Here is a 24,463-nt window from a genome sequence, read left to right as displayed (position 1 = left end):
TGCAATAAAGGTACAGAGGGCTGCCGAGGCAGTTTCATTGGCAAGGAGTACAGTCCTAGACAGGTCGGCACTCTGACACAGGTTACCGCAAACGGTTATTACCACAGTACTGTACACCGGAACTCATTTCACCAACCTCGGATGGTGACAGGCAGAGTCAACCCCACCTGGTGTTCATTCAACGGTAAAAAGGGGCTCAAACTCAGGACCTGAAGGTCCCAAGCCAGCCACCTTAACCAAAAGCCAACACCAGGCATGCAGCATCCAATACATTAATTTAATTACACATGCAACCTTCCAGTAGATCCAAAGAGGTTAATATTCACTATTTTGCTTTCCTCATTGAAAACTAAGAACTAAATAAAAGCTTACAAATTATTTTTAATCGCTATTTTGGCATTGGATTACTTTCATTGGCCAACTCATTTAGATTGTGATTTGCCTGAATATTTTTGGCTATGTGACAAAAATACTTAACTTATATTGACAAAATGTAATGTATAGCTAGTGTTTAGAATATAGATAATCTCATGTATGACATAATTTTGAACCTTCAGACAATAAACTTTTTATACTTCTTAATACCTTAATACCGAGTTGTGGCGTTCTCACACGATTCTGTGGAGGTAATCAGGGCATCTTAACCTTTACAAACACTTACATTGCCGGTGTGATGTTGATGACAAAATGTTGAAGCTGTGCATGATAATGTTTACCAAACATTCTGATATGAAATGGTAGTGCATTTGCCGATTTTAAATCACTAACGATAGTTCTTCTGAGCGGACTGCCATTGCCTATAAGGTGCACATGCACCACATGTAACAGTCCACATAATCACGTTACGTTGAATTCCCGTTTCTCCCAATTCCTTCCTAAAAAAAATGCTCATTTGAGGTGAGATGGCTACGAACCCGGTAGAGATGGATACCCTGCTCGTTGACTTTAAACATCAATTTTTAAAATCTGTCTGATGAAAGTTTAACACAGCTCAACTTAGAAACAGGCAACGAGCTAGCCCTGCCCAACAGTCTGTCATTTGCTTTGACCATCATCACATATAAGGCAGTAATATGTAATTTGACTCAATTCTACTTTGTTTTGTCTTTTTTATTAAAACTGTGAACCAAGGCTCATTGATTTGCGAATATTTGTGAATACTTATGCAGTATCACATGCAGGAAGGACAGTGACATTAGGAGAGAGGCAGGCAAATTTTAGATGAATTAAAGAGAGATTAACAGACAATGGGCAAATCAACAAGAATATGAATTATGAGCGACGCACTTCGGTGGAAAGAGCAGAGTCCAACCAAAGGCAAAAGTTTAGTACAGAAGGAAGCAAACCCAGTAATTACATGGGAATCATAGAGATGAATAACATCAGTGATATCGAGTAAACCCATGAAGGAAAGGAAAAACTCAATATATGGCATTTGAAAAATAAGTTTGAAATTCTATAGATTTTTTTTTGTTGAAAGAATACAATCCTTTCTTGCACAACGAAGGTGTGCTGATGTCCTTAATGGTGGGTGCATGGATGAGTTTTGTCGTTTTCCTTCTTATTTGTATCATCTTTTTTTGTGAAATAGGAACAATGAGGGTAAGGAGTTGAGTAGAAAACATTTAAATAATATGTACACAAAATGGCAGATATTTGACCACACTCCGCCTCTCTTTAAGCAGCGCATAAACATTTTTTTTTTCATAAACATAAACAAACAACATAACCATTTTCGACATTTTTTTCTATAAAGATTAATTGAGGATCACTCTAATTAATTACAGCTTTTAAAAATAATTCTCCCAATTTGCACATCGTTGCATGCATCTCCTCTCTCCTCAACCAACACTACGTTTTTATAGAGAACTAAGGTCATTTAGATTTTGAGGTTGGGATCGAGTTTGAGAATGTGCTTCTGCATCTGAATAAGAAGGCATTACACCTATTGCTGATACAAGTCTTACTTAAGGTAATGACATTTATAAAATGTGCTGTGTAAAAGATTTGGGATAAAGAGAAGTCAGAGATTAAAAGTTACAAAAGTGCCGATAATTATCTGGTAATTTAACAAAGTGCCGATGACCTTGTATCCTGTTTCTTATGATGTTGTAGTGTTTACAAAAATTGTGCTTAATTTGATTCATGCTGTGTTCTTTCTGCGTTTACTCTGACTAACTCATTTTGCACAAATACTATTGCGAGCTGAGGTCTCGGCACAGTCACAGAGGTCCAATTGACTTTTCCTAACGAATGATGTGCAATAGCCCCAATGGTCAAACAAGTATACCTATCCTGCTGTAATTCAATCAAAAGGATTAGCTAAGCAATATAGCTCTGGCAATTGTGACTATAAATTTACTTTGCATAAGGTTGACCACAAGATGGACGTGAACAAAAGAGAAAAGCCAGCATGTTTACAAAAATAAATGAACTTTATCAACTGATCACATCCTCACATATGCAGTTACAATTCCCATTCTTGATTCAAATTTCTAGCTCGTTGAAGATAAATTTTACACCTCGTGTGAATTATATGGTTAGATTGACAAGCATAGGCTATATTACAACGGCACTTGGTAGAGCACATACCTCCGCCATGCTGACCAGTTTACATTTTGCATCCCCCTAATAGGCCGGATCTGCATCGGGACCTTAACTAAAATCGACTCAGCTTGTTCTTGTCACCTGCCCAACTTATCCACCAAGTTCTGTCACAACCCGTCGACATAGTTTTGAAATATTGTGCAATATATCGTTTTGGCACGACCTCGCAATTGTGAAGAATCCCTGAAAATTTTTTTCTGGTATTCAGATACAGATTTTAATGAAATCTAATGACTTCATTCTTATTTCACATCCAAGCTGTCCACCAAGTTTTGTCTGAATCCATCAACAACTTTTTGAGATATTATGATCCTTATCAATTTTGGCTCCGCCAAAAACCATCTCTCAATGGTGAAGAATCACTTTGAAAATGAAAGAATTCTTGTATCCAGATCCGGATTCGGATCTTCACCAAAATCGAATCAATTAGTCCTTGTCACACACCCAACATGTCCAACAAGTTTCATCCAAATCCATCGAAAACGTTTTGCCTCAGGCAGAGCCTATGCAATTGTTTAGCCAGAAGAGCCTTTTTATAATTAAAATTGTTTTTGGCTGCTCCCAGAATTATTTTGCATCCCACAGATATGTTAATATGTGGGAGGCATTTCCTGTTGGTCAGGTACCCACGACAGTGATGTGGTCTAATCTCGACATTTGTATATCCTCATTAATTAAGGCATCCCTCAATAGAATCTTTCATTTAAGTAGGTCCTAGTGTGTACAGAATATCATCATTACATTCAGTTAATGACCTTTTCCCGTAGTTTCAGAAGTTGGAGTGGGCAGAATGATAAAGAAATTTCAAAATCATCCGTGCTTCATGGGGGTCAAGCAGATCTTTGCTCCATTGGTCAAGCAGACATATGTGACTCGATTGTGAAATGCCAAAGTAAGAAGAATAACTTACCATTCCAAAGCATGTGGCTGAGTCATTCATAAACAGGCATTCTGGGTCACATGGCAAGCAGACAGAGCCATTTTCAAATTCTCGAAATGGCCTGTCATGGACAAAAGAGGTGGACATCATCTGTAACATTCACAGCAAATTTTTCCTTTGCATGAGTATTACCATGTTTGAAGGTGGTCCAGGATATATTTTTTTCACAACCGAAGCTACATCCAAAATATAACCTTTGAAATGGTGTTGTACTCGAAAAATAATTTGACCCCATATTATATAAACATGATTGTTATAATGCTTCTTCATTTGCAAATTACACAAAAAATAATAGAGTAAATTAACAGAAAAAAAGAAACAAAGCAAAATGGTGCCTTTGAATAATGGACTTGAGCAGACATCAAATGACGTTTTCCAAAGAAAAGATTGTTTTTAAAGTATTTAAAAAGAAGTAACACAAGAGAAGAGAAAACTTACTGGACAGGGACATTCACCAAAATAATAGGAATAATCTGAACCAACATCTGCATCTTAACCAAACTCAGAGTACATTCCATGGAAATGTTATCCCAGGTAAGATTATTTCAGTCATTATTATCTTGTGAACTGGTAGAACTAACAAATACTGATTGTATTAAAGTTTGAAATGTGATAAATAAAACTTCAGACCACTGTAAGTGCACATTTTGAAACTACAAATCACTTTCTCCAGCATCTGAGACTCAAGCAGGAGCTTGTATGTACAAGATTACACTGCCAGAATGAAATGTAATTTGACTCTATTCGACTTTGACTTTTATCATATTTCTATTTTATTTATTATACGACACTCCTTCCCAATTCGATATCCAGGTTGATGCATGACGTCATCACCGAAAACTTAAGGAAGGGAGTACTCAATTTTTACTCCGTTTGTTTTCTTGCTTTCTTGTTATTTACAAAATCGAAGATTTTTCAAGTATATCGGTCAGTCAATTTCGTTGTTCTGTCTGTTTGTTTGTCGCCTACAGGTCACAATTTTTAACCGATCTTCACTAAACTTCACCACATGGTAGAGTTTGTCATAAGGAAGAAGCCTATTGGTATTGAGGTCAAAAGGTCAACAACTTTGGTGAGATTTCTAACATCCTCAATTTTCATCCGATTGACTTGAAATTTGAAGAGGATTTATATTTCAGAACATAAAATTCAACTAACCAAATATTTTTGAGGTCAACATACACCAAAAGGCTAACATAGGCCAAAGGTCAACATACGCCAAATGTCAACAACTTTGGAGTGAGATTTCTACATTCCTCAATTTTCATCCGATTGACTTGATATTTGAAGAGGATTTATATTTGAGGTCACTCAATTCAACCAGCAAATTATTTTTGAGGTCAGCATAGAACAAAAGGTCAACATATTCCCATGGTCAACAACTAAGGTGGTATTTCTAAAATCCTCAATTTTCATCTGATTGACTTGAAATTTGAAGAGGATATATATTCTGAGCCACTGAATTCAACCATCATTTATTTTGGAGGTCCACATAGGCCAAAAGATCAACCTAGGCCAAATTTCTAAATTGTCAATTTTCATCCAATTCACTTGAAATTTGAAGAGAAGTTGCAAACTTGGTCATTGAATTCAACCACCCATTATTTTTGAGGTAAAATTTGTTTTATGGAGTTTGCAAGTGTCATGCTCTGCATGACGTCTTCTTCATGTTTGTTTTCTTGTTTGTCCGGTCGATATCTCAGCCATCCTTTGAACTAGAAAGCTGAAATTTGTGGACAAAGCTGAAGATGTGCTTTGGCAAAAACTTTTTTTGATGAACCAATCAATTAATTGATTAATTACTTCATTATCCTTGATTTATTAATTCTTTATATATTTTTTTTCTCATCTGGGCAATATCTCAGGCACCTTTTGAGCAAGGAAGCTGATATTCGGAAAAAGCAATGAACAAGTGATTTGGCTAAAAAGGGTATTTTTGATTTATTGTTTCATCAAGAAATTATTCATTTTTCGATTAATTACTTGATTTTCTGAAAATTCAAAATATGGGTGAAGCAGTGGTGGTTTTGGTATGCTATTAGCCAATTGATTAAGAAATTAATTATTTTATGATGATTATTTACTTATTTTAATTATGCAATTAATCAATTATTCAATTATTGTACACCACTCCCTCCCAATTCTGTCTCCTTGTGCTGTAAGGCGACATAGCCGGGTGCTAAAGGTGCCCCGGCAATGTCACACACTGGAGGATTTATTTATTTATTTGGCATGGGTGCGGTGTACTTTGAATGTACCTCTACTTGTTCTTTCCTTTTTTTCACTTGACCAACTGATTTTTTTCCTTTGTTCGCTCTTTGAGATTTCTTTCATTTCAAAAAAGCATGATATAAATAAATTTTTTATCAAGAATATTATTAAATAAAAATCAACTATTCAAATGTTAAGGCGCTGTCACACCTTGATGATTTAGCCAGCGTATGCCGAGTTATGAAAAATTTGTCTAAAACGCTGGCACACGTCGAATACGTTATGGGTAAGTTTTGATAACATTAAGAGCATGCTGAAAAACACTGCCATACGTCGTAGTACGCTGGCTTTCATCGTTGTACTTTGCGGTTGTCCTCAAATTTTAGCATGCTTGAAATTTTACGACTTATGCCAGCGTATGACTCACACGTTCCGCTACGCTGGCCATAAGTTGTAGGCATGTTATGCGATCGTTGACACACGTCGACACACATTACTTGTAAGTTACTCATAAGTTGAAACACATCGAGGTAATGATTAGTGTACCTGAAACTTATTTATAACCTCTGAGTAACGTGTTGTAGGCATGTTACACGATCGTTGACACACGTCGAGGCACGTTATGCGGTCGTTGACACACTTCGAGGCACGTTACTTGTAAGTTACTCATAAGTCGAAACATGTCGAGGTAATGCTTAGCGTACTCAAAATTTATTTCTAACCTATGAGTAACGTGCTTTGAACCTATGTGTAACGTACCTCCAATGCATATTGACGTATGTAGACGTATTTGATTGACGTCTTCCGGACGACCACAGAACTTACTGAACGTATTTCTAATTTACAGCTAACGTATATTGGCGTATTGGCAGCGTTTAAAAAAACAACAACAACAACAACAACAATAACTTCTAATATTTCGTCACGTGCCGTTATGTCACGTCCGATTGCCTCTTCAGTTTGCTCATGTCTTATTCTTAGTTCCTCCTCTGTGAATATTTTCTGTTTGAGGATATTGTCACGTCGATGTCGAAACTTAAAAGCAAATGTCCGAATATATTTTATAATTCGTGATAGACTAAATAAAAAACAACAACAACAACAACTTCAGATATTTCGTCACGTGCCTTCACGGAGCCAACGGAAAAAAAGAAAATGTGCCTTGACGGAGAAAATAAGTTTCGGGTATGCTAAACATTACCTCGACGTGTTTCGACTTATGAGTAACTTATAAGGAATTTGTGTCGACGTGTGTCAACGATCGCATATCGTGCCTACAACTTATTCCCAGCGTAGCGGAACGTGTGAGCCATACGGCGAGTACGTCGTAAAATTTTCAGCATGCTTGAAATTTCACGACGTACTGGACGTACCACGAAATATGACAGTGTACTTCATCGTTTTTCAGCGTGCTCTTAACGTATACACAACTTACCCATACCGTATTCGACGTGTGCCAGCGTTTTAGACACATTTTTCGTTGGTCGGCATACGCTGGCTAAATCGTCAAGGTGTGAATGCGTGGTTGACACTTCCAATTTTCAGGCAGTTATGATTTAAATTGGCGTGCGGCAGGTTTTTAACAGGCTACGCCACGAGTTCGTCGGCGATACGTGCAGCGCGCTATGCCAAAGTTAAACTATCGTTGGGCATTGGTTGTGAACGCCGACAACAGGCAAAGCATTCATTGGTATAAGTTATCGATAAGACAACGAAACATTCTGTGCCCGTAACTAATATGTTCTGCATACGACCAACACGTTATGAATACGACCAAAACTTAAAAAAAAAATCAAAATTTCAGCGTACGCCAACGTTTTACATACATTTTTATACGTTGCCATTGCTGGCTAAATCGTCAAGGTTTGACAGCGCCTTTAAAATGTATCTATTGTTAATGGAATACACTTTACACAATAAAGCGAAAAAACTACATTGTTATTTGGTACTTCCATCAAGAGCAACAGCCAGTGAGTGCCTCAACACAATCAGTTCGGCTTGAAATCAGTATTTAAAAAATACAGCCTGTAAGACGTTTTATCATGGCCCCGTTGATCGTTTCAGCTCATTTTGCAGGTGAACCTGAAATGCTTCTTTCTGGAGGGTTTTCTGTCAGATACAACAACAAGACATTCACAATAAAACCAGTCGATAGGATCCTGGAACAGATGGTCGATGCCAGCAAGATAGACATATCTCTGTGTTCACACAGAGAACATAAACGTGTGAATGAGGTGAGCGATCATTCATTCTGTTGGAATTGCAATCCTTCGGTATTTGTTTGATTTAGCTGGATTGAGAAAGTGAAAAGACTCAAAGGAACTCGGTTTAACGATATAATGTGTGACAACAGTGATATTGTGAGGATCATCAGAGGCATTGAAAACACTCTGTTTAATGAGATCACTCAATATGGAAATCTCTACCACCTGTACTCTGGAAAGGCATGGTCATGGGATTGTGACCAAACACTGTGAGGAAACTGTCAATAAACAATGTGAGAAATTTACAAAATGTTCTGCAAAGAACGAAAGACTTCAGAAGCCAATTCCCTGACAGATGGTCAAGAATTCATCACCAGAATTCGTCAAATTCAAGCTCACCAATAAGGACAGGGAAATCCAACAGTCGCAGGGAACGAGATTTATTTGGAAGGCTGATCTTCCTTGGCAGTGAGCAATGACTGAGACATAGCTTTCACTTTCAGCAAACCCCGTCATACCATTCCTCTTGCCCTGTTTGTTTTCTATCTTGGTGAGTCTCACATGGGTGAGTCTCATGCACAGGTGAATATGTTATATATATATATATATATATATATATATATATATATATATATATATATATATATATATATATATATATATATATATATATATATATATATATATATATATATTGAGTTCCCTTACAAGGAACTTTGACGTAGGAGGAGGCCATTAGGCTCATCAAAAATTGTGCTATTATTAGCGACTTATGGTTATTTTTAATCAAGCAACCTTTTCAAATGTCCATGCTATATCATTTTCATTCATACCATTTTAAAAGTGTTTGGTCGAACATGGCAGGGGTTCAATCCACTGACTTTCCAAACTCAGAGCAGATGCCCAAACCATTACACCACTGAGGCTGGTTGGTTAATGAACAAAACTAACAAATCAAAACTGATGCATAAGTTGAAAGAATGAGTGAAAAGTGGCAGCCAGTGAGAAGAGATGTATGTGCATGAGATTATGAATGTGATTCTCAAAAGATTGTTTGGATCTGAGTGGACTGTAAATGTGATTCATAGAAAACTCGATCCACTGAAGATATTGAGCATGGAATGAGTGGATTATTATGTTCAGATATCAAATCCATCATCTCGTCTCCTGAACAAAAGCATCTGGAAGATTTCAATGCTGTGCTGTTTGGCTAAGTTCAAGAAAGCACTGTTGCAGTTTCTCATAAAGGAATGGCAGGGAAAAACGATACATCAAACATATCTGAGGGCACACTTTGTTAATGGGACTGGATGATGATGCCATAATGGAAGACAACCCCATTGTAGCCTGCAACCATGAGGAGGCCTACAGTTGCCTGGTTTGGGATGTCAAGTATGTGTAGATGATATAGTCTTCGTCCTTTGTATGCAGCACGTGGCTGCGAGTTAGCAGAAAAATTGTAAGACTCACAAAGATGGAAACACTTTTGTCACATCATCTTCCATCGATGTTCTCACTATGCTCCTCATGCATAACGACATCCTACCTTGTGACTTGTAGATGCTCCTATACATACCAACATTAGACAATATATTGCTATGTTTGTGGGGTAGATGGAGGAATTTCATAGGAAAGATAGGATCGTATGGAGTTGCTTGGCCTGTGGGTGTGTAGGAGACATCTCGATGTAAACTAAGTCGGGAAACTGTGAGCTTAAGTGTTGTCACCACACGGAGGGTGGTGCAGTGTTAATTTGATAGGGATTAAGGATAATTTCCCCCAGTATGAAATTGCCCCACTGTGACCTTTCCCTATGTTTTTGTATTACAAAACAGCAATGAAAGAACGACGTTTTTAGAACTACAACAACCATAACAACCGAGCTGCATGACCAAGCAGGTAAGAAGCCCCACCTCCAAGGGTGATGGCAGGCAAAACCACACCCCCGGGGGTGGATGATTGACAGGCGTGACGTCGACAGGAGATCAGAAGCGAACGCACAAGTGGAGTTTGATGGAAGGGACACAATCAGAGGAAACATAGCTCATCTCGGCAAGAGAATGGGGAGGCAAGTCATTTAAGGAGAGAGACGCGGTTGGAGACAAAGGCTAGAAGCAGAACAGAAGCGAGAGAGGTAAGATCGGCGGTCGAAAGAGCAGTGCATTAGAGCTGGCTGTCCTTCGACGCATGAAGAAGACCGCTCGATTCTTGTGCTCCTGCTGAGGTGAGTTTGCCTGCATGTGGGACCAGCGCCAAAGCCTCGTGTCGAGCCATTAGGGGAAAGAGACGGTGCCATTCTGTAAAGCAGAATATCGACATCGGTGAGGACGATCGACGAAGAGGCTGCACAGCGGTTGAGAGCGGCTCGGTTCCATTTTTGGGGTGTGCCCTCCCGCACAGTGACAAAGTGGTTTGGTGACCTTCAAGCGACTGAGACCATCTCTTGGACCCGAAGCTAAGTTCTGAAATAAAGGAGGGATTTTTCGTTATTTTATGTCCCCTTGTCTGTATATAAGTCTGTGTGGAGGCGCCTCAAAATTAGATTTAGGTTACCTCACGTCTTGCTTCATTTTCATTATAGTTGTTGATTTTTCTGTTTATTAAATCATTATTTATTTAAGTTGCTGGTGTTCGTTTATCTGTTGTGGGTTCGAGAGTAAAAGCCCTGTGCTGTGCTACCATCCTGGTGAAGCACCGAGTTATTTCTTTCCCACGCACGCCATAATCTCCAAGAATCTTGGCTGTAAGCCTCCAAGGGAGAATTGTTTGGCCGTCCATCCAGGTAGGGACAAACCCCCTGGAAATGACAATATACATGATTCAGCCTGCATGTGGATATGGGACTAGAGTTGTGCATTGCCATCTCAGGACCATATACTTATATTGGATGTGACTAAATGGACAGTTTTGTATGCAAAGGTAAAGTTAATCTCCTGTCTTTGGATAAATCCCTTGCTGGTATACAAGAAATGCTCTTAACACTATGCCAGCAAGACATTTTGCAGTCAGGAACACATTTATTGCAGGAAGATGGAACCAGAAGCAATATTTCCAGAATCTCTTTGGGGGAGGGGCGGGGAGAGACAGAGACAGAGACAGAGACAGAGACAGAGAGAGACAGAGACAGAGACAGAGACAGAGACAGAGACAGAGACAGAGACAGAGACAGAGACAGAGACAGAGACAGAGAGAGAGAGAGAGAGAGACAGGGAAAGAGAGAGAGAGAGAGAGAGAGAGGGAGGGAGGGAGAGAGAGAGAGAGAGAGAGAGAGAGAGAGAGAGAGAGAGAGAGAGAGAGAGAGAGAGAGAGAGAGAGAGAGAGAGAGAGATGCATAGCTTCTTGTCTGGGCATAATGAGTCCTGGCATGAATGCCTATGCTTTGCATCTAGTTGCTTTTGTCCTTCATATAGTCCAATAAAACAAAGAAAGGCTGCCATGTTTGTTTATACTTTCCCTTTAATGTCACCATTCTCAATGGACCAAGGAATATTTCATGCCATTTCTGAGAAGGTGATGTAAATATATATTCTGGATTAAATGGTCTGCCTTACATTGTTTTCTTTTTCCAGGGATGTTCAAACTTTCCTTTCAGCGAGCATAACGAAATTGAAATTTAACACTTACAGGTTATTCGCTCTTCTTGGACCATGATCCGTCTGCACTCCCGATAGCAAGCTGAGTTATTATCATTGAAAGACAGCTGTTAGTGCCTACCATTAGAGTTTGTAATTGCCCTAACAGACACCTACACATTCCAAGCTAAAAAGGCTTGTTGTTTCACAAGCAGACACATTTATTTTTGGATAAAATTAAGAGAATGTTGATCCAGGTGTGATAACCACTGTAGGAAGCTAACTACCGTTTTAGGTGTTGTCTCTGTCAGATCAAAAGAGTAATGGTCAATGGCTTTTGTCCAAAACTTCAGCTTTTCTTTGCTTCACACGGCGGTTAGCATACTTCGATCAACGTTCTGTCAATAATAGTTCAGGTTTTGAAACCAAGCATTCTTCATCCATTGCCCTACATGTCTGGAGATGCAACGTGACACTCGCCTTCATGGGAAACACTAATACTGTACTTCATTCTTCATTGCATTTAATTATATTGCATTGCTAATTTCCTTGTTAGTTTTCTTACGATCACATTTGGATACTCATCCTTTGCTCTGTTCTATTCATCAACATTTACCCTTCACTTTCCTATTCCCTTCTCTCCCTTCTCTCTTATTCTGGTATTTTTTCTACCATCTACTCATGGGAATGCTTGATGATGGGAATGGTTTTGCTGGAGATGATGACGTGCATGTGGGAGTAGTGAAACCGGGTGAAGAGGACTGCGTTGGTAAATTTGGTTGGGGAATGAGGAAGGGAGAGGGTCAAGAGCTGGTGTAGCTAGAGGCAAGGAATGGGATGGCCATAGCTGGTTCATTCCTTTCAGAAGCAGGACAGTCACAAAATTACTTATATGAGTGACAAGTATTAATCGAACAAAACTGGATTTGTTGGCAGTGAGTAAGCAACCATTGTGGAGGGTTCAGGACTGTAAGGCAGTGGCAGGAGAGCATGTCATCACCCAGCACAAGCCTTTTGTGTTTGTTATATGCACGAAAAACAGGAGAAGTCAGAGTTAGTTGGATGAAGAGGAAATTGAATGCATGTATGAGAGAGGGTTAGATTCTGGAGGATTGGAGAACAGCGCTGATTGTGTCGATATGGAAGAGGAAGGGCAATGTTCAAGATCGGGGGAAGTACAGGGACATTACACTCCGAAGTCATGTAATGAAGGTACTGGATAGGATTCTAGATGGGAGGATAAGGAGGAGTGTGGAGATTAAGATATGTGAAGAACAACAGTTGTTTAGAAAGGGGAGGGTGATGACAAAGAGGATGCTCACACTGAGACAGCTGATGGAGAAGAGGTTGGAGGTGCATGGTGAAATGGTATTGGTATATTAGAATTTGTGGACCTGTATAAGGCTGACAACACTGTCTTGAGACGGTGATGGTGACACTGGATGGGAATGCCAGAAGCAGAAGTTAGGTTGGTGGAAGGGATGTACAAGGAAACAAAGGGAACAGTTTTGGTGGGTCTTGGGATGTCGGGGAAGTTCAGCGTGGACATCGGTTTGAGACAAGGAAGCTTTCTCAGCCCACTCATGTTTATCATGGTGATGGAGTTGGTAAGCAGGAAGGTAAACATGAAATGTATTCTGGGGAGGATGTTGTTTGCGGTGAATTTGGCTGTTGTGGCAGACAGTAAGTGTGAAATGCAGGAAATACGGAGAGTGGAAGGAGGCATTCTGGAAGAATGAACTGAAGATTAATACAGAGAAGACTGAAGTGATGTGGGTCAGGCAGCAGAGAAAATTAAATGAATATTGGTTGGAAGGGAAGGAGTTCAGATCGTGAAATAGTTTTGAGTACCTGGGAGGAACAGTGACTGGTGATGGGAAGTCAGAGGTGGAGGTGTGGATCAAGGTGAGTGAGAATGCATGGATGAGGGTGGAGAGAGTAATGGCAGACAGAAAAATATCAAGGAAATTGAAAGAGAATGTTTTGGTGTCTTGTGTGATACTGGCCTACCTTTATGGTCTCAAAACGGTGACACTGACTGAGACAACAACAGAGGTTTAGGTCTTGGATAACAACTGAGTCAGGAGGATTGTGGGAGTAAAGAGGGTGGATCTGTTCTGTTCTTGCATATGGCAGCTTGGCTGCCAGGTAGCTATCATTTCTTGGAAGCACAGCTGTGCCCCTCCACCAGTACACTGGGACCATTTCGCTGCACTCGGAAGGATGACAGGCTGAGTCAACTTCCACTGGTGTTAATTCAGCAGCCAACAGGGCTCAAACTCAGGACCCTGAGATCCTAAGCCAGGCTTAAGAGGGTGGATGAAAGGAGGATGGATAAAAGGAGGATGTTTGAACTGAGAGAGGAGATTGGTGTGCAGATGACCTTGATGGGAAGATGATAACAATCCAGCTAAAGTGGGCTGGACACTTGGTGCAGATGGAAGAAAAGAGAATGGCAAAGAGAGTGGATAGGTTGAGGGAGCAAGGTAGGAGGAAAAGAGGTGGACTGTGGTTGAGATGGGAATATTGTGGAAGCAGGGATATCAATAAGGTAGACGTGGTTTGAGAGAGGAAAGAGTTGGCTGAGGACAGTGGGTGTGAAGGAAATTATTGGACAAGGCAGGGCAGAAGCTTGGTCCAGTTGGACATCACCCATTATGAAAGGAAGAGAAGGAATAAGAATAAGAATAAGAATACAGCTTTCATCTCAAAATTAAGATGACAACATCAGTGCTAAAATAACTACTGTGACCTCGATTTTTACCCTCGTCGAAGGAGAGGGTATTGCATTTGGGTCAGGTTCTTACTTGGCAAAAAACAAAGAAAAAAGGTTGGACAAGTATATTGATCGCCTTTGTTTGATTCTTACGAAATCTAAAGATTTCGTAAGTATATTGATGACTTCCGTCATTTGTTTGTGTGTTTGTATGTTTGTTTGTGTGTGTGGTTTGTGTGTTTGTGTGTTTGTGTGTAGGCACAATAACTCGAGAACGGAAGAAGCTACCAATGTCAAATTACACCACATGATTCAGGAGGGTGATGGCTAGCAGATCAGGGGGTCAGGTATGGGAGCATGTGCCAGAACAGCGCGTTGCTGCGTCCACTTTCTGCCGGTACTCCAGGGACCTCCGTCTGGCCATCCCCCAGGAAGTTGCCAGGCCCATCCCCATCTCCTTGAGATGATGGTCAACCTGCTGCAACCACGAGGCACGTGGTCGGCCCACTGGCCTCCTCCACTCACGAGACTCCCCCGCTGAGAGAATCTGGTGAGCAGGATCAGCGTCAGGAAAACGAGCCACATGTCCATACAGCCGCAACTGACACTCACGGACTATGCAGGTAACAAATCTCATCCGAGTCTCTCTCAGCAACCGCTCGTTGGACACAAAATCCAACCAGCGATAGCCAAGGATTCTCCGAAGAGACCTGGAACCAAAGGAATTAAGTCTCCGTCTCAGATCCTTGGTCAGAGTCCAAGTCTCGCATCCATAGAGCAAGACTGGAAGTACCAAGGACCTGAAGAGTCGGACTTTCGTCCTCCCGCACAGGTACCGGCAGCGCCACACCCCATGATCCAGTGAATCCATGACTCCCCAAGCCCGACCCAGATGTCTATTGACCTCTGACTCACACCCAGCAGAGACATGAATATCACTGCCAAGGAAAGTGAATCTCTCCACGACCTCAACATCCTCACCACAAACAGACACAGACAGGACAGCAGCATCCAAGATGTCACCGAAAGCCTGGATCTTAGTTTTGACCCAAGAAACCCGTAATCCCAGCGGCTCCGACTCCTCATTCAGCACCTCGAGGGCCCCCAAAAGGATATCTAAAGTCTCCGCAAACATGACTGCATCATCTGCAAAATCAAGGTCCGAGATCTTGACATTCTCAAACGATGCACCGCAGCTTGATCTCTCTGACATCCTCCTTAAAATCCAGTCCATACAAGTGCTGAAAAGTGTGGGGGCCAGTACACGCCCCTGACGAACTCCAGTAACAACTGGAAATAAGTCAGAGATGGTACCACCACACTTCACAGCACTCTCAGTACCAGAGTAGAGTTCAAACATCAGATCGATCAGTTTTGGTGACACCCCACGAAGACGAAGAATCCTCCAGAGGGCATCCTGATTCACTGAATCGAACACTTTACAGAGATCAACATAGGCTGCAAGCAGCCCCTGCCGAAACTCTCGTCTGCGCTCGGTGAGGGCACGTAGAGCAAGGATACGGTCAATCGTTGACCTCTTTGGTGTAAAGCCTGACTGCTCTGGACGCTGTTGCTCAAGCAGATGGTGGCGAACCCTATGAAGAATTATCCGAGCAAAGACCTTGCCCGGCACTGAGAGCAGCATCACCCCTCTAGTTGTTGCAGTCTTGGCGATCACCCTTCCCTTTCCAGAGAGGGACAACAAGGCAACTCTTCCAATCAGTTGGGATGATGCCTGTGTTCCAGGCAGAGCACAAAACTGCATGCAACGACACGAGTGCAGCATTTCCACCAGCCTTGAGAAGTTCAGCGTGGATGCCACAGATCCCTGGAGCTTTTCCCCGTTTCAACTGGTTCACCGCAGCCCGTGTTTCCACAAGCGAAGGTGGACCACAGTTGATTCGAGGGTCAGCAACAGGGATTGTAACACCCTTGATGTCCAACTCGACAGCTGGGGGATCAGCCTGGTACAACCGCTCAAAGTAACCGGCCCAGCGGGCCTTCACTTCAGACTCGTCTGTCAAGTGCCTACCACTCTCTGCTCTAACTGCAGTGCTCCGAGGGATGGGCTTGGGTGAACGCAATGCGCGAATTCCCCTGTAAGCGGGACGAGAATCACCTGTCAACAGGTGATGCTCTACCCCCTCACAGATTCCTCGCACATAGGCCTCCTTGTCCACCCTCAGTGCACGTACAGTTTTACGCCTCAGCTCCCTGAACAGCTCAGCTCTGCCATTCAGCCTGGCCCTGCAACTCTGGTCAATGGTGTCCAGTGTCCCTTGAGAGACAAAATTCTTTTTTGCCCTGCGGTGAGTTCCAAGACATCCACCGGCAACATCAAGGACGGTGGTCTTGAAGGCACTCCACAACTCTTCAGGACCCCCCAAAGCACCCAGACCCCCAAGTGTCCACTCAGCCTGTTCACAAACTCCTCAGCTACTCTCTCATCCCTGAGCTTGCCAACATCCAGCCTAGGCTGGGATGGTACCATTCTCAAGGATTAGGGTGGCCGCCAGCGCTGATTAGATTTTGGTCAAAATCGGTCAAAGGTCAAGGTCACAGTGAGGTCAAACATTCGATTTTTGATGGTTTGGTACAGAATCATCGTAGAAACTTCTGGTTTGCGTCACTACCTTCTCTGGAGACAGCTTTTATGAGACAAGGTCAGAGGTCAAGTTGACGATTTCTTAAGTACCAGTCTATGACTGCTTGTTTGTTACATAGCAAAAAAGAAAAATATATGTATATTTGACAAGTATGTTGATAATGTCCGTTTTTGTTTGTCTGTCCGCACGAATCCAGCCCAAACCGCTCAACCGACTATTCTGAAATTTTCGGAGATTAATGCAACCGACACTGTGACGGTCCCGCGTTGATGTTTTGTAAAACTCGGTCGACCTTAAAGGTCTACAAAAGGTCGAAGGCCAATTTGGGCCAAATTTTCTAAAATCCTCAAATTTCGTCCGATTGGCTTGAAATTTGAACAGGATTTGCATGTCAGGTCAATCAATTCAACAACCTATTACTTTTGAGGTTAACACAGGTGAAAAGGTCAACATAGGCCATAAGGTCAACCCAACATAGGCCAAATCGTTAAATTGTTTCTAAAATTATCAATTTTCATCCGATTGACTTGGCATTTGAAGACCATTTGCAGATCAGATCGCTGAATTCAAACACCTGTTATTATTGAGATCATCGGCCAAAAGGCCTATTCGGGCCAAATTGGGCCAAATTTCTAAAATCTTCAATTTTCATTCGATTGGCGAGGAGTTTGAAAAGGATTTATATATCAGGTCACTGAATTCAACCACCTATATGAATATTTGAGGTAAACATAGCCCAAAAGGTCAAAATAGGCCAAGACGCCAATTTGGGCCAAATTTTCTAAAATCCTCAATTTTCATTCGATTGACTTGAAAATTCAAAGGGATTTACATGTCAGGTCACTGAATTGAACCACCTATTATTTTTGAGGTAAACATTGACCAAAAGGACAACATAGGCAAAATGCCTAAAATCCTCAATTTTAATCCAATTAACATGACATTTGAAGAACATTTGCATTTCAGGTCAATGAATTCAACCACCTATTAATTTTGAGGTGAACATAGACCAAAAGGACAAAATAGGCCAAAAGGCCAATTTGGCCCAAATTTTCTAAAAGCCTCAATTTTCATCCGATTGACTTGAAATTTGAAGACCTTTTGCATTATCTCATCACTGAATTCAACCACATATTAATTTTGAGGTAAACATCGGCCAGAAGGTCAAAATAGGCCAAAAGTCCAAATTTTCTAAAATTCTCAATTTTCATCCGATTGACTTAAAATTTGAAGAGCATTTGCATATCAGGTCGTTGAATTCAATCACCTATTAATTTTGAGATGAATATAACCATAAAGGTCAAAATAGGCCAAAAGTCCAAATTTTCTAAAATTCTCAATTTTCATCCGATTGACTTGAAATTTGAAGAGCATTTGGATATCATGCTGCTGAATTCAACCACATATTATTTTTGAGGTCAACATGAGCCGAATTTCTAAAATCCTCAATTTTCATCCAATTGACTTTAAATTTTAATTTGAACAGGATTTTAAGATCAGCTCACTGAATACATACAACCACAAATTATTTTTGAGGTCAGCATCGGTCAAAGGTCAACAGCTTAGGAGCCCTTTCTAAAATCCTCAATTTTCATCCAATAACTTGAAATTTCAACAAGATTTCCATATCAGGTCAATGAATTCAACCAGTTATTTTGAAGGTCAAAAGGTCAACACAGGCCGAATTTCGAAAATTGATAGCTCGGGCCAAAAACTATACAAAACTAGGTGGATGAGTTGGTTAGGGTGACAAGAACAGATGAGATTTTGGTTCAGTTCCAGCCCATCAGTGTGATACAAAACGTGAACTTTTCAACCTGGCAGAAGTATGCACTCTGCCCATTTGCCATTCTACTTTGTTCTGTTTTGTCAAGTGTCACTCAATGAGTGATTTTTCATTTGTTTGTTTGTTTGTTTGTTTGTTTGTTTCTTTGTCCGCACAGACTTTACTTTCGTGTTTTCCTCTACAACCACTTGTCATATCGAGACAAAATTTTTACCATAGGAGTGACTACTCATGTGAAACGTTTTTTATGACGTCACAGCCATGTGGTGTGGTTGCCATGTTGGAAAAAAGGAAAAACGGACATTTGTATCTCTGAAACTGCACAAAGGAATAAATTGAAACTTGGCACATGGCAACTACTCCTCATGGAGAATGTGTGATTTTTTTATGACAACATAGGTGCTTTCATCATGATGTCATAATTGCATATGTAGAACGCTACATCTGATCAGTATGAAATTTTTGAGGGTCATCTTGGGATAAAATGGTCCACAGAAAAAACATTTGATGACGAAATCGGTCACGTGCTTCGGCAGCTATATTGTTTGTTTATTTTTAAAAACCTTCAAAAATCTTCTTCTCTGAAATAGCTGAACAGATCAAGGCGATACTTTACATGTATGACTACCTATCCATGAGGAACAAAAAGTTCACACATTTGTCATAGGTCACACAGTTTGGCAACCATATTGGATTTACCCAAAAACCTTTACAAAAAAAACCCTCCAGAACAACTGGATAGAATTGAGGGGAACTTCACACAAATATTCCCCAAGCCTTGGGTGTACAAGTTTGTTAATGAATAATTGATAGGTCACATGGTTTGGCAGCCATATTGGATTGAAGAAAAATAGTAAGTAATGTGGAACCGCTTGATCAATTGACATGAAACGTCACAATTATGATGTAGTAGTGATGCGGAATGCATGTTTTAAATTTCAACTTAATAAGATGCATGGTCTGGCAGCCAGAATTATATATTTTTTTTATCTGGATTCTTTTTTTCTTTTCTTTTTTAAATAAGGCAAACTTGGCTGTGCCTGGATGGGTTTGAGGGTGGAGGAGCAGCAGCTGAAATGTGAATCCTATCCAGGTTCCTCCTGATGACTTAATCTTTGCTTTTTGCTTGTTTGGGTTCCTTTTGATTACTCCAATGCAGGACTGTACCAACATGGTCTTTCATTTGATTGTAATTTAATATAATTTAATCCCATTCTAAATTCAATTGAATAATAATCAAAAAAATATCATAGGTCAGGGTCAGGTGTCCAATCAAAGCGGGGTTGCACCAAAGCAGGACATCTTGGTACCCGATCATCAATGCCAGCAGTTATAAAGTAGCAGTTCTAATTATGTCTCAATTAATTACGTCACACACCAGTGCACAAACGCCACACACAATGCACCACAAAACAAAAAAAATACACAAACACCACACAAAAAAGTCCTGGCGAGGGTCTGCAATCTGATTGTTATTTTTGTATAGAAACAAGGCTCGCGGAAAGACTAGTACAATGAACGGATCAGGATGTAACAGGACAAAAGGAACAGTAGATGGGGGGTGGGGGGAGGAGGAGGAGATTGGGACCATACTCTGTGTAGAGCGTTGGTGCTGCTTAAGCAGTCTCCTTGGCTATTGGGCACAATCCTGCACAGGTCACCACTCTGACAGTATACCAGCATGCTGGCACTCATTTTGCCGATCTCTGAAGGATGACAGGCCGAGTTAACCCCACCTGGTATTAATTCAACAGCTGAGTGGGATTTGAACTCAGGACCCTTGGATCAAAAGCCCACCACCCTAACCATTAAGCCAACACCAGGCATATGTGGGGGTGGGGGGGGGCACACCAAGTCGAGACTTGGTCAAACAATGGGTGTGTGGAGGAATGGGGAGTTAGAAATGATGCATTGGGTGTACAAGATGGAAACTGAAGGAAATTCCCAGAAGGGAAAGCTGGAAACCTGGAAGGAGGAGGTTTTGGGGTTGGATGTAGGGGAGTGGGAGTTAACGAGAGTCGAAAAGATCATGGTTTTTGATTGGAGATTATCTGAGATGGTGGTGAACAGTTGTCTTGAAGACCTGGAGTAAAGAATGGGACAAGAAAATGTGGAAGTTGGTTCCACAGGCAGAAAAAAGATGAATGAAAGAGGGAAGGTGAGCAGTGATTTGTGATTTTGGTGAATGACATTAAATACCTTGATTGGTCATCGGTCAGAAATGAATTATTATTGGAGGTCACCAGTGACCTTGGATTTATGTAGTTTCACCAGAAGGGGGTTGATGGTGGACTGAGTACCTTGCAGGAACCTGAGGGGAGGGAGCGGGACAAAGTATGGAAAGCGTAGAGGGTGCAAGACCAGAAAGGAGGTGGTAGAAGACAGAGACCATCGACCTGTCTGTAATGGGAGTGATAGGCCTATCGACTCAGCTTCATCACGGGAGATTCCAATAATCTTAAAGGTATTGGTTTCCACAGAGTTAATCTGAGCAAAGTGTGAGGCAGGGGAGCCAGCCCACAGGGGAGAGTAGTGCTCCACCAAACTGCAGATGAAGGCCTTGTAGGTGGATTGGAGTTCAGGTGTGCTAAGGAATTATTCTGTATGAGAGAGGATGACAATTCGGCAAATTGCTTTGGAGGCCAACTTTGAAAAGTGGTTTGCCCACGAAAAAAAAAAAGCGATTTGCCCTGATTTGCAAGAATTTTCAAACTTCAACAAGAACATAAAATTACTTAATTCTTTGGGATAAATGCATGTTCAAGTTCAAGTTATTGACTTCTGGATCTCTGTTTGAGTTTATACAAGGAAGCAACGATACAAGATGAGGCCATTTGCCCCGGCTTGTTTGTACCATATACACACTCCATTAACTTAATATATCATTTAAATGATAAGAACCAATCTCTTTCTTGTAATAAACTTAATTCAATTTATCAACTGCTTTCGGAAAATCCTTTAACATCTGTCATGGTAATGAATGGCACACGATGGCCTACTCTTTTCGAGAAATACCATGAGATAATGAACCTCCACAACCCACATCAAGACAAGACATTTGGCTTACTTACCTATTATAAAAGATGGCGTACTCCAATACATAGTCCCCCCCCCCTCCCTCATTTTAAGGAAGCCGTTAAAGACTGAGGCATACCCATCGGTGATATAGCAGGAGTTGACACATGTCCGGCCTCGCCGAAAGTAACGACAAGCAACACACTGGCTTGGTCCTGGACCCCAGCAGCCGTCGTCTGAACAGAGTGGATGACAGTATAGGCCTTCAGCAGCTGGGTCCAAAATCAGGAAGAAAAGTGAGAAAAATGAAATTAGTAGAAATTTAATTTTCTGTTAAGTGACTTTGCTTATGTGAAATGTGTTTACAAACACAGTCAGTGAAAAACTTTTTTTTTAAACTCACTCCTTAACCTTGACCTTCCATTAATTCTCCTTTTCATGCTCCATTAATCATTACCATACACTCAAAAGCAACTCTGGTGTGTGTGTGTGTGTGTGTGTGTGTGTGTGTGTGTGTGTGTGTGTGTGTGTGTGTGTGTGTGTGTGTGTGTGTGTGTTTGTTCTATAATTACATTAAAGTTAAAATGGAACTTCTGGCTCAGTTGCAGTCTGATGACCACAGTATCAGTCAGCTAATATGCATTATCAGTCAGCCTACATAGGTATTAGAAGCCATTTTTTGGCAATGACAGCCCATTCCTTGAGAAAGGAATCAATCCATGGATGACTTTCTGGTTCACTGGCCACCATCAGCATGGAGTAGACATTTCTCGTTAGTTGAGCTGGCAAGCCACCCGATAAGGGATTATATAATACTACTCTGACTATGATAAATAATAATAATGATAATAATAATAACAATGTGGATGTCCAGTTAAGGGGCGCAGCGACCCTATCGGGGGTTTAACCTTTTGCACTCCATTCCTTTGAGACAGGGGGAATGTGACAGGATTATATCCACTAGTCCAAATAACTTATTGGAAGCCCCAACAGCATCAAACAAAACACGCACTTATAGGATTAATAAATAACTACCACAGCCATTGTCAGATTATCTACAAGAAAGGGGTTGGTCAGGAATATCAGCTGTATAGGATAAAGGACCAACTCAAATTTTCAGGGCAAGAATAAAAGAGATAAAAGCAAATCCTTGTTCATGTCAAAATGATGACCACCAGGGACCGCACAGTCTGTGATTTGGCACTTATGGTAGATGGGAAGACCTCACACACAGTCTGTGCCTTGGCCTCTCTGGGCTATTGATTAGCTGGATCACCTCCACTCTCTCAAGCACTTTAACAATATTGCAGTTTTCTGCCAAACTCAATTGAGGTCAGGCAAATAGGCTCGACTGCTCAAGCCACAACCTTTAAAATATTTATTTTTCTTCAATTGAATTATATACTTGAATACTAGCTGTCGAACACAAATCACCTTCTTTGCACTTTCAAAACCCTTTCTGTTATCAGTACTTCGACAAAATATTACAGCATTTTGCATCATCTCAACCAATCAAATTTGCCACTTGCAGGCCCTCCCCTATGTCCCTTTTTCTTCAGACTGTGTGGAGTAAGGTGTTCTATGAACTCTCAAGTTTTGCATTTATATTCGAAATAAAATTGATATTTGATATGAGGGTGTGCTCGAATGTGTGTGCGAGTGTGAGAAGACACATACATATTGGTGGATGAAAGTGTGTAAGAGAGTATCGACTTATAGAGGACCATTATATTAACAGATTACAGCACATAAGAGTATTGCAGCACATATTATACTAGATTGACAGGTCAGACCAGGGCAGTGCAGATCAGTATAGCATTGTCAGTTGACAAAACATAATACAGCATATTATAATATGGATGGATGATCCTCCTTACACGATCGGGCACATAAAGCTGTTAATATAGTTTAATTTGCCATGGGGCACAATCGTAGATGGGTCACCATTCAAACCCAGGACACTCGACTGGCTCACTACCAGAAAGTTGGTACTCATTTTGCCGACCTCAGAAGCATGATCGGCTGAGTCAACCCACCTGGGGTTATTTTGGCATGGCTAGGGCTTGCACTCTGGACCTGAAGATCCTAAGCCAATCATTTTAACCTTTCAGGTGCCACCATTGCAGCTGAATTATACGATACAATTTGAGACGTTTGTTTGTCTGTTTGTTTGTAAGCCTGGTGTTGGCTTAGTGGTTAGGGTGGTGGCTTGGGATCCAAGGGTCCTTAGTTCAAGCCCCGTTGGCTGCTGAATTAACACCAGGGGGTTGACTCAGCCTGTCATCCTTCCAAGGCTGGCCAAGTGAGTACCAGTGTACTGGGCCCGGTGTATACCACGGTTAGAATAGGTGTACCATATCCCTGTGTGCAGTATGAGGCGACCAGGGTTGGCGTCAGGAAGGGCATCCGGCCATAAAACATTGCCTCAAGAAAAAGCCTAACCCCTGCACAGCAGGGAAAAATGGCTGTCAAAACGCTCATTTTTTTTTTTGTTTGTCTGTTTGTTTGTCTTATATGCACTCTTGAACCACTGTATGGAATGAATTGAAAATTGGTGATTGTACTTAGGGTGTACACAGGAAGGTTTGATGTGGTAAAATAAATTTATAGCCCCAGGGGTTAAGGGTGGGTGGAGGACCAAAATTCTCACCATGTAAATATTTATTCCTTTGCATCTCTCTGGGAGGGAGTGGGTATTACAAGTCATACTAAATTTGCCACTTCTGGGGGAATTAAACTGTTCCTAATTCTGTGGAAATTAAGTTGTCCTTCAAGATGGGTGGTGGTGGTCGTATGGCAGCTTAGC

At 41.1% G+C, this 24,463-nt stretch overlaps 1 protein-coding gene across 4 annotated transcripts in view; it reads right to left on the bottom strand.

Annotated features, from left to right (window-relative positions):
* LOC147028733 (receptor tyrosine-protein kinase erbB-4-like) overlaps positions 1-24,463 on the bottom strand; it is a 787,552-nt gene that overhangs the window by 202,821 nt on the left and 560,268 nt on the right. For all 4 annotated transcript variants that reach the window (XM_085879397.1, XM_085879399.1, XM_085879401.1 and 1 more), the window contains 2 exons: positions 21,797-21,929; positions 3,518-3,608 (listed from right to left, as the gene is read on the bottom strand). In XM_085879397.1, the coding sequence (XP_085735523.1) occupies positions 3,518-3,608; positions 21,797-21,929 (224 nt within the window). The remainder of the gene's footprint in view (positions 1-3,517; positions 3,609-21,796; positions 21,930-24,463) is intronic.

Source organism: Eptatretus burgeri, chromosome 4 (assembly GCF_056783735.1).
Source record: "Eptatretus burgeri isolate ZD-2024b chromosome 4, Ebu_testis_v1, whole genome shotgun sequence".
In the NCBI taxonomy this organism is placed as follows: domain Eukaryota; kingdom Metazoa; phylum Chordata; class Myxini; order Myxiniformes; family Myxinidae; genus Eptatretus; species Eptatretus burgeri.
This window is presented reverse-complemented; position numbering and strand designations above follow the sequence as displayed.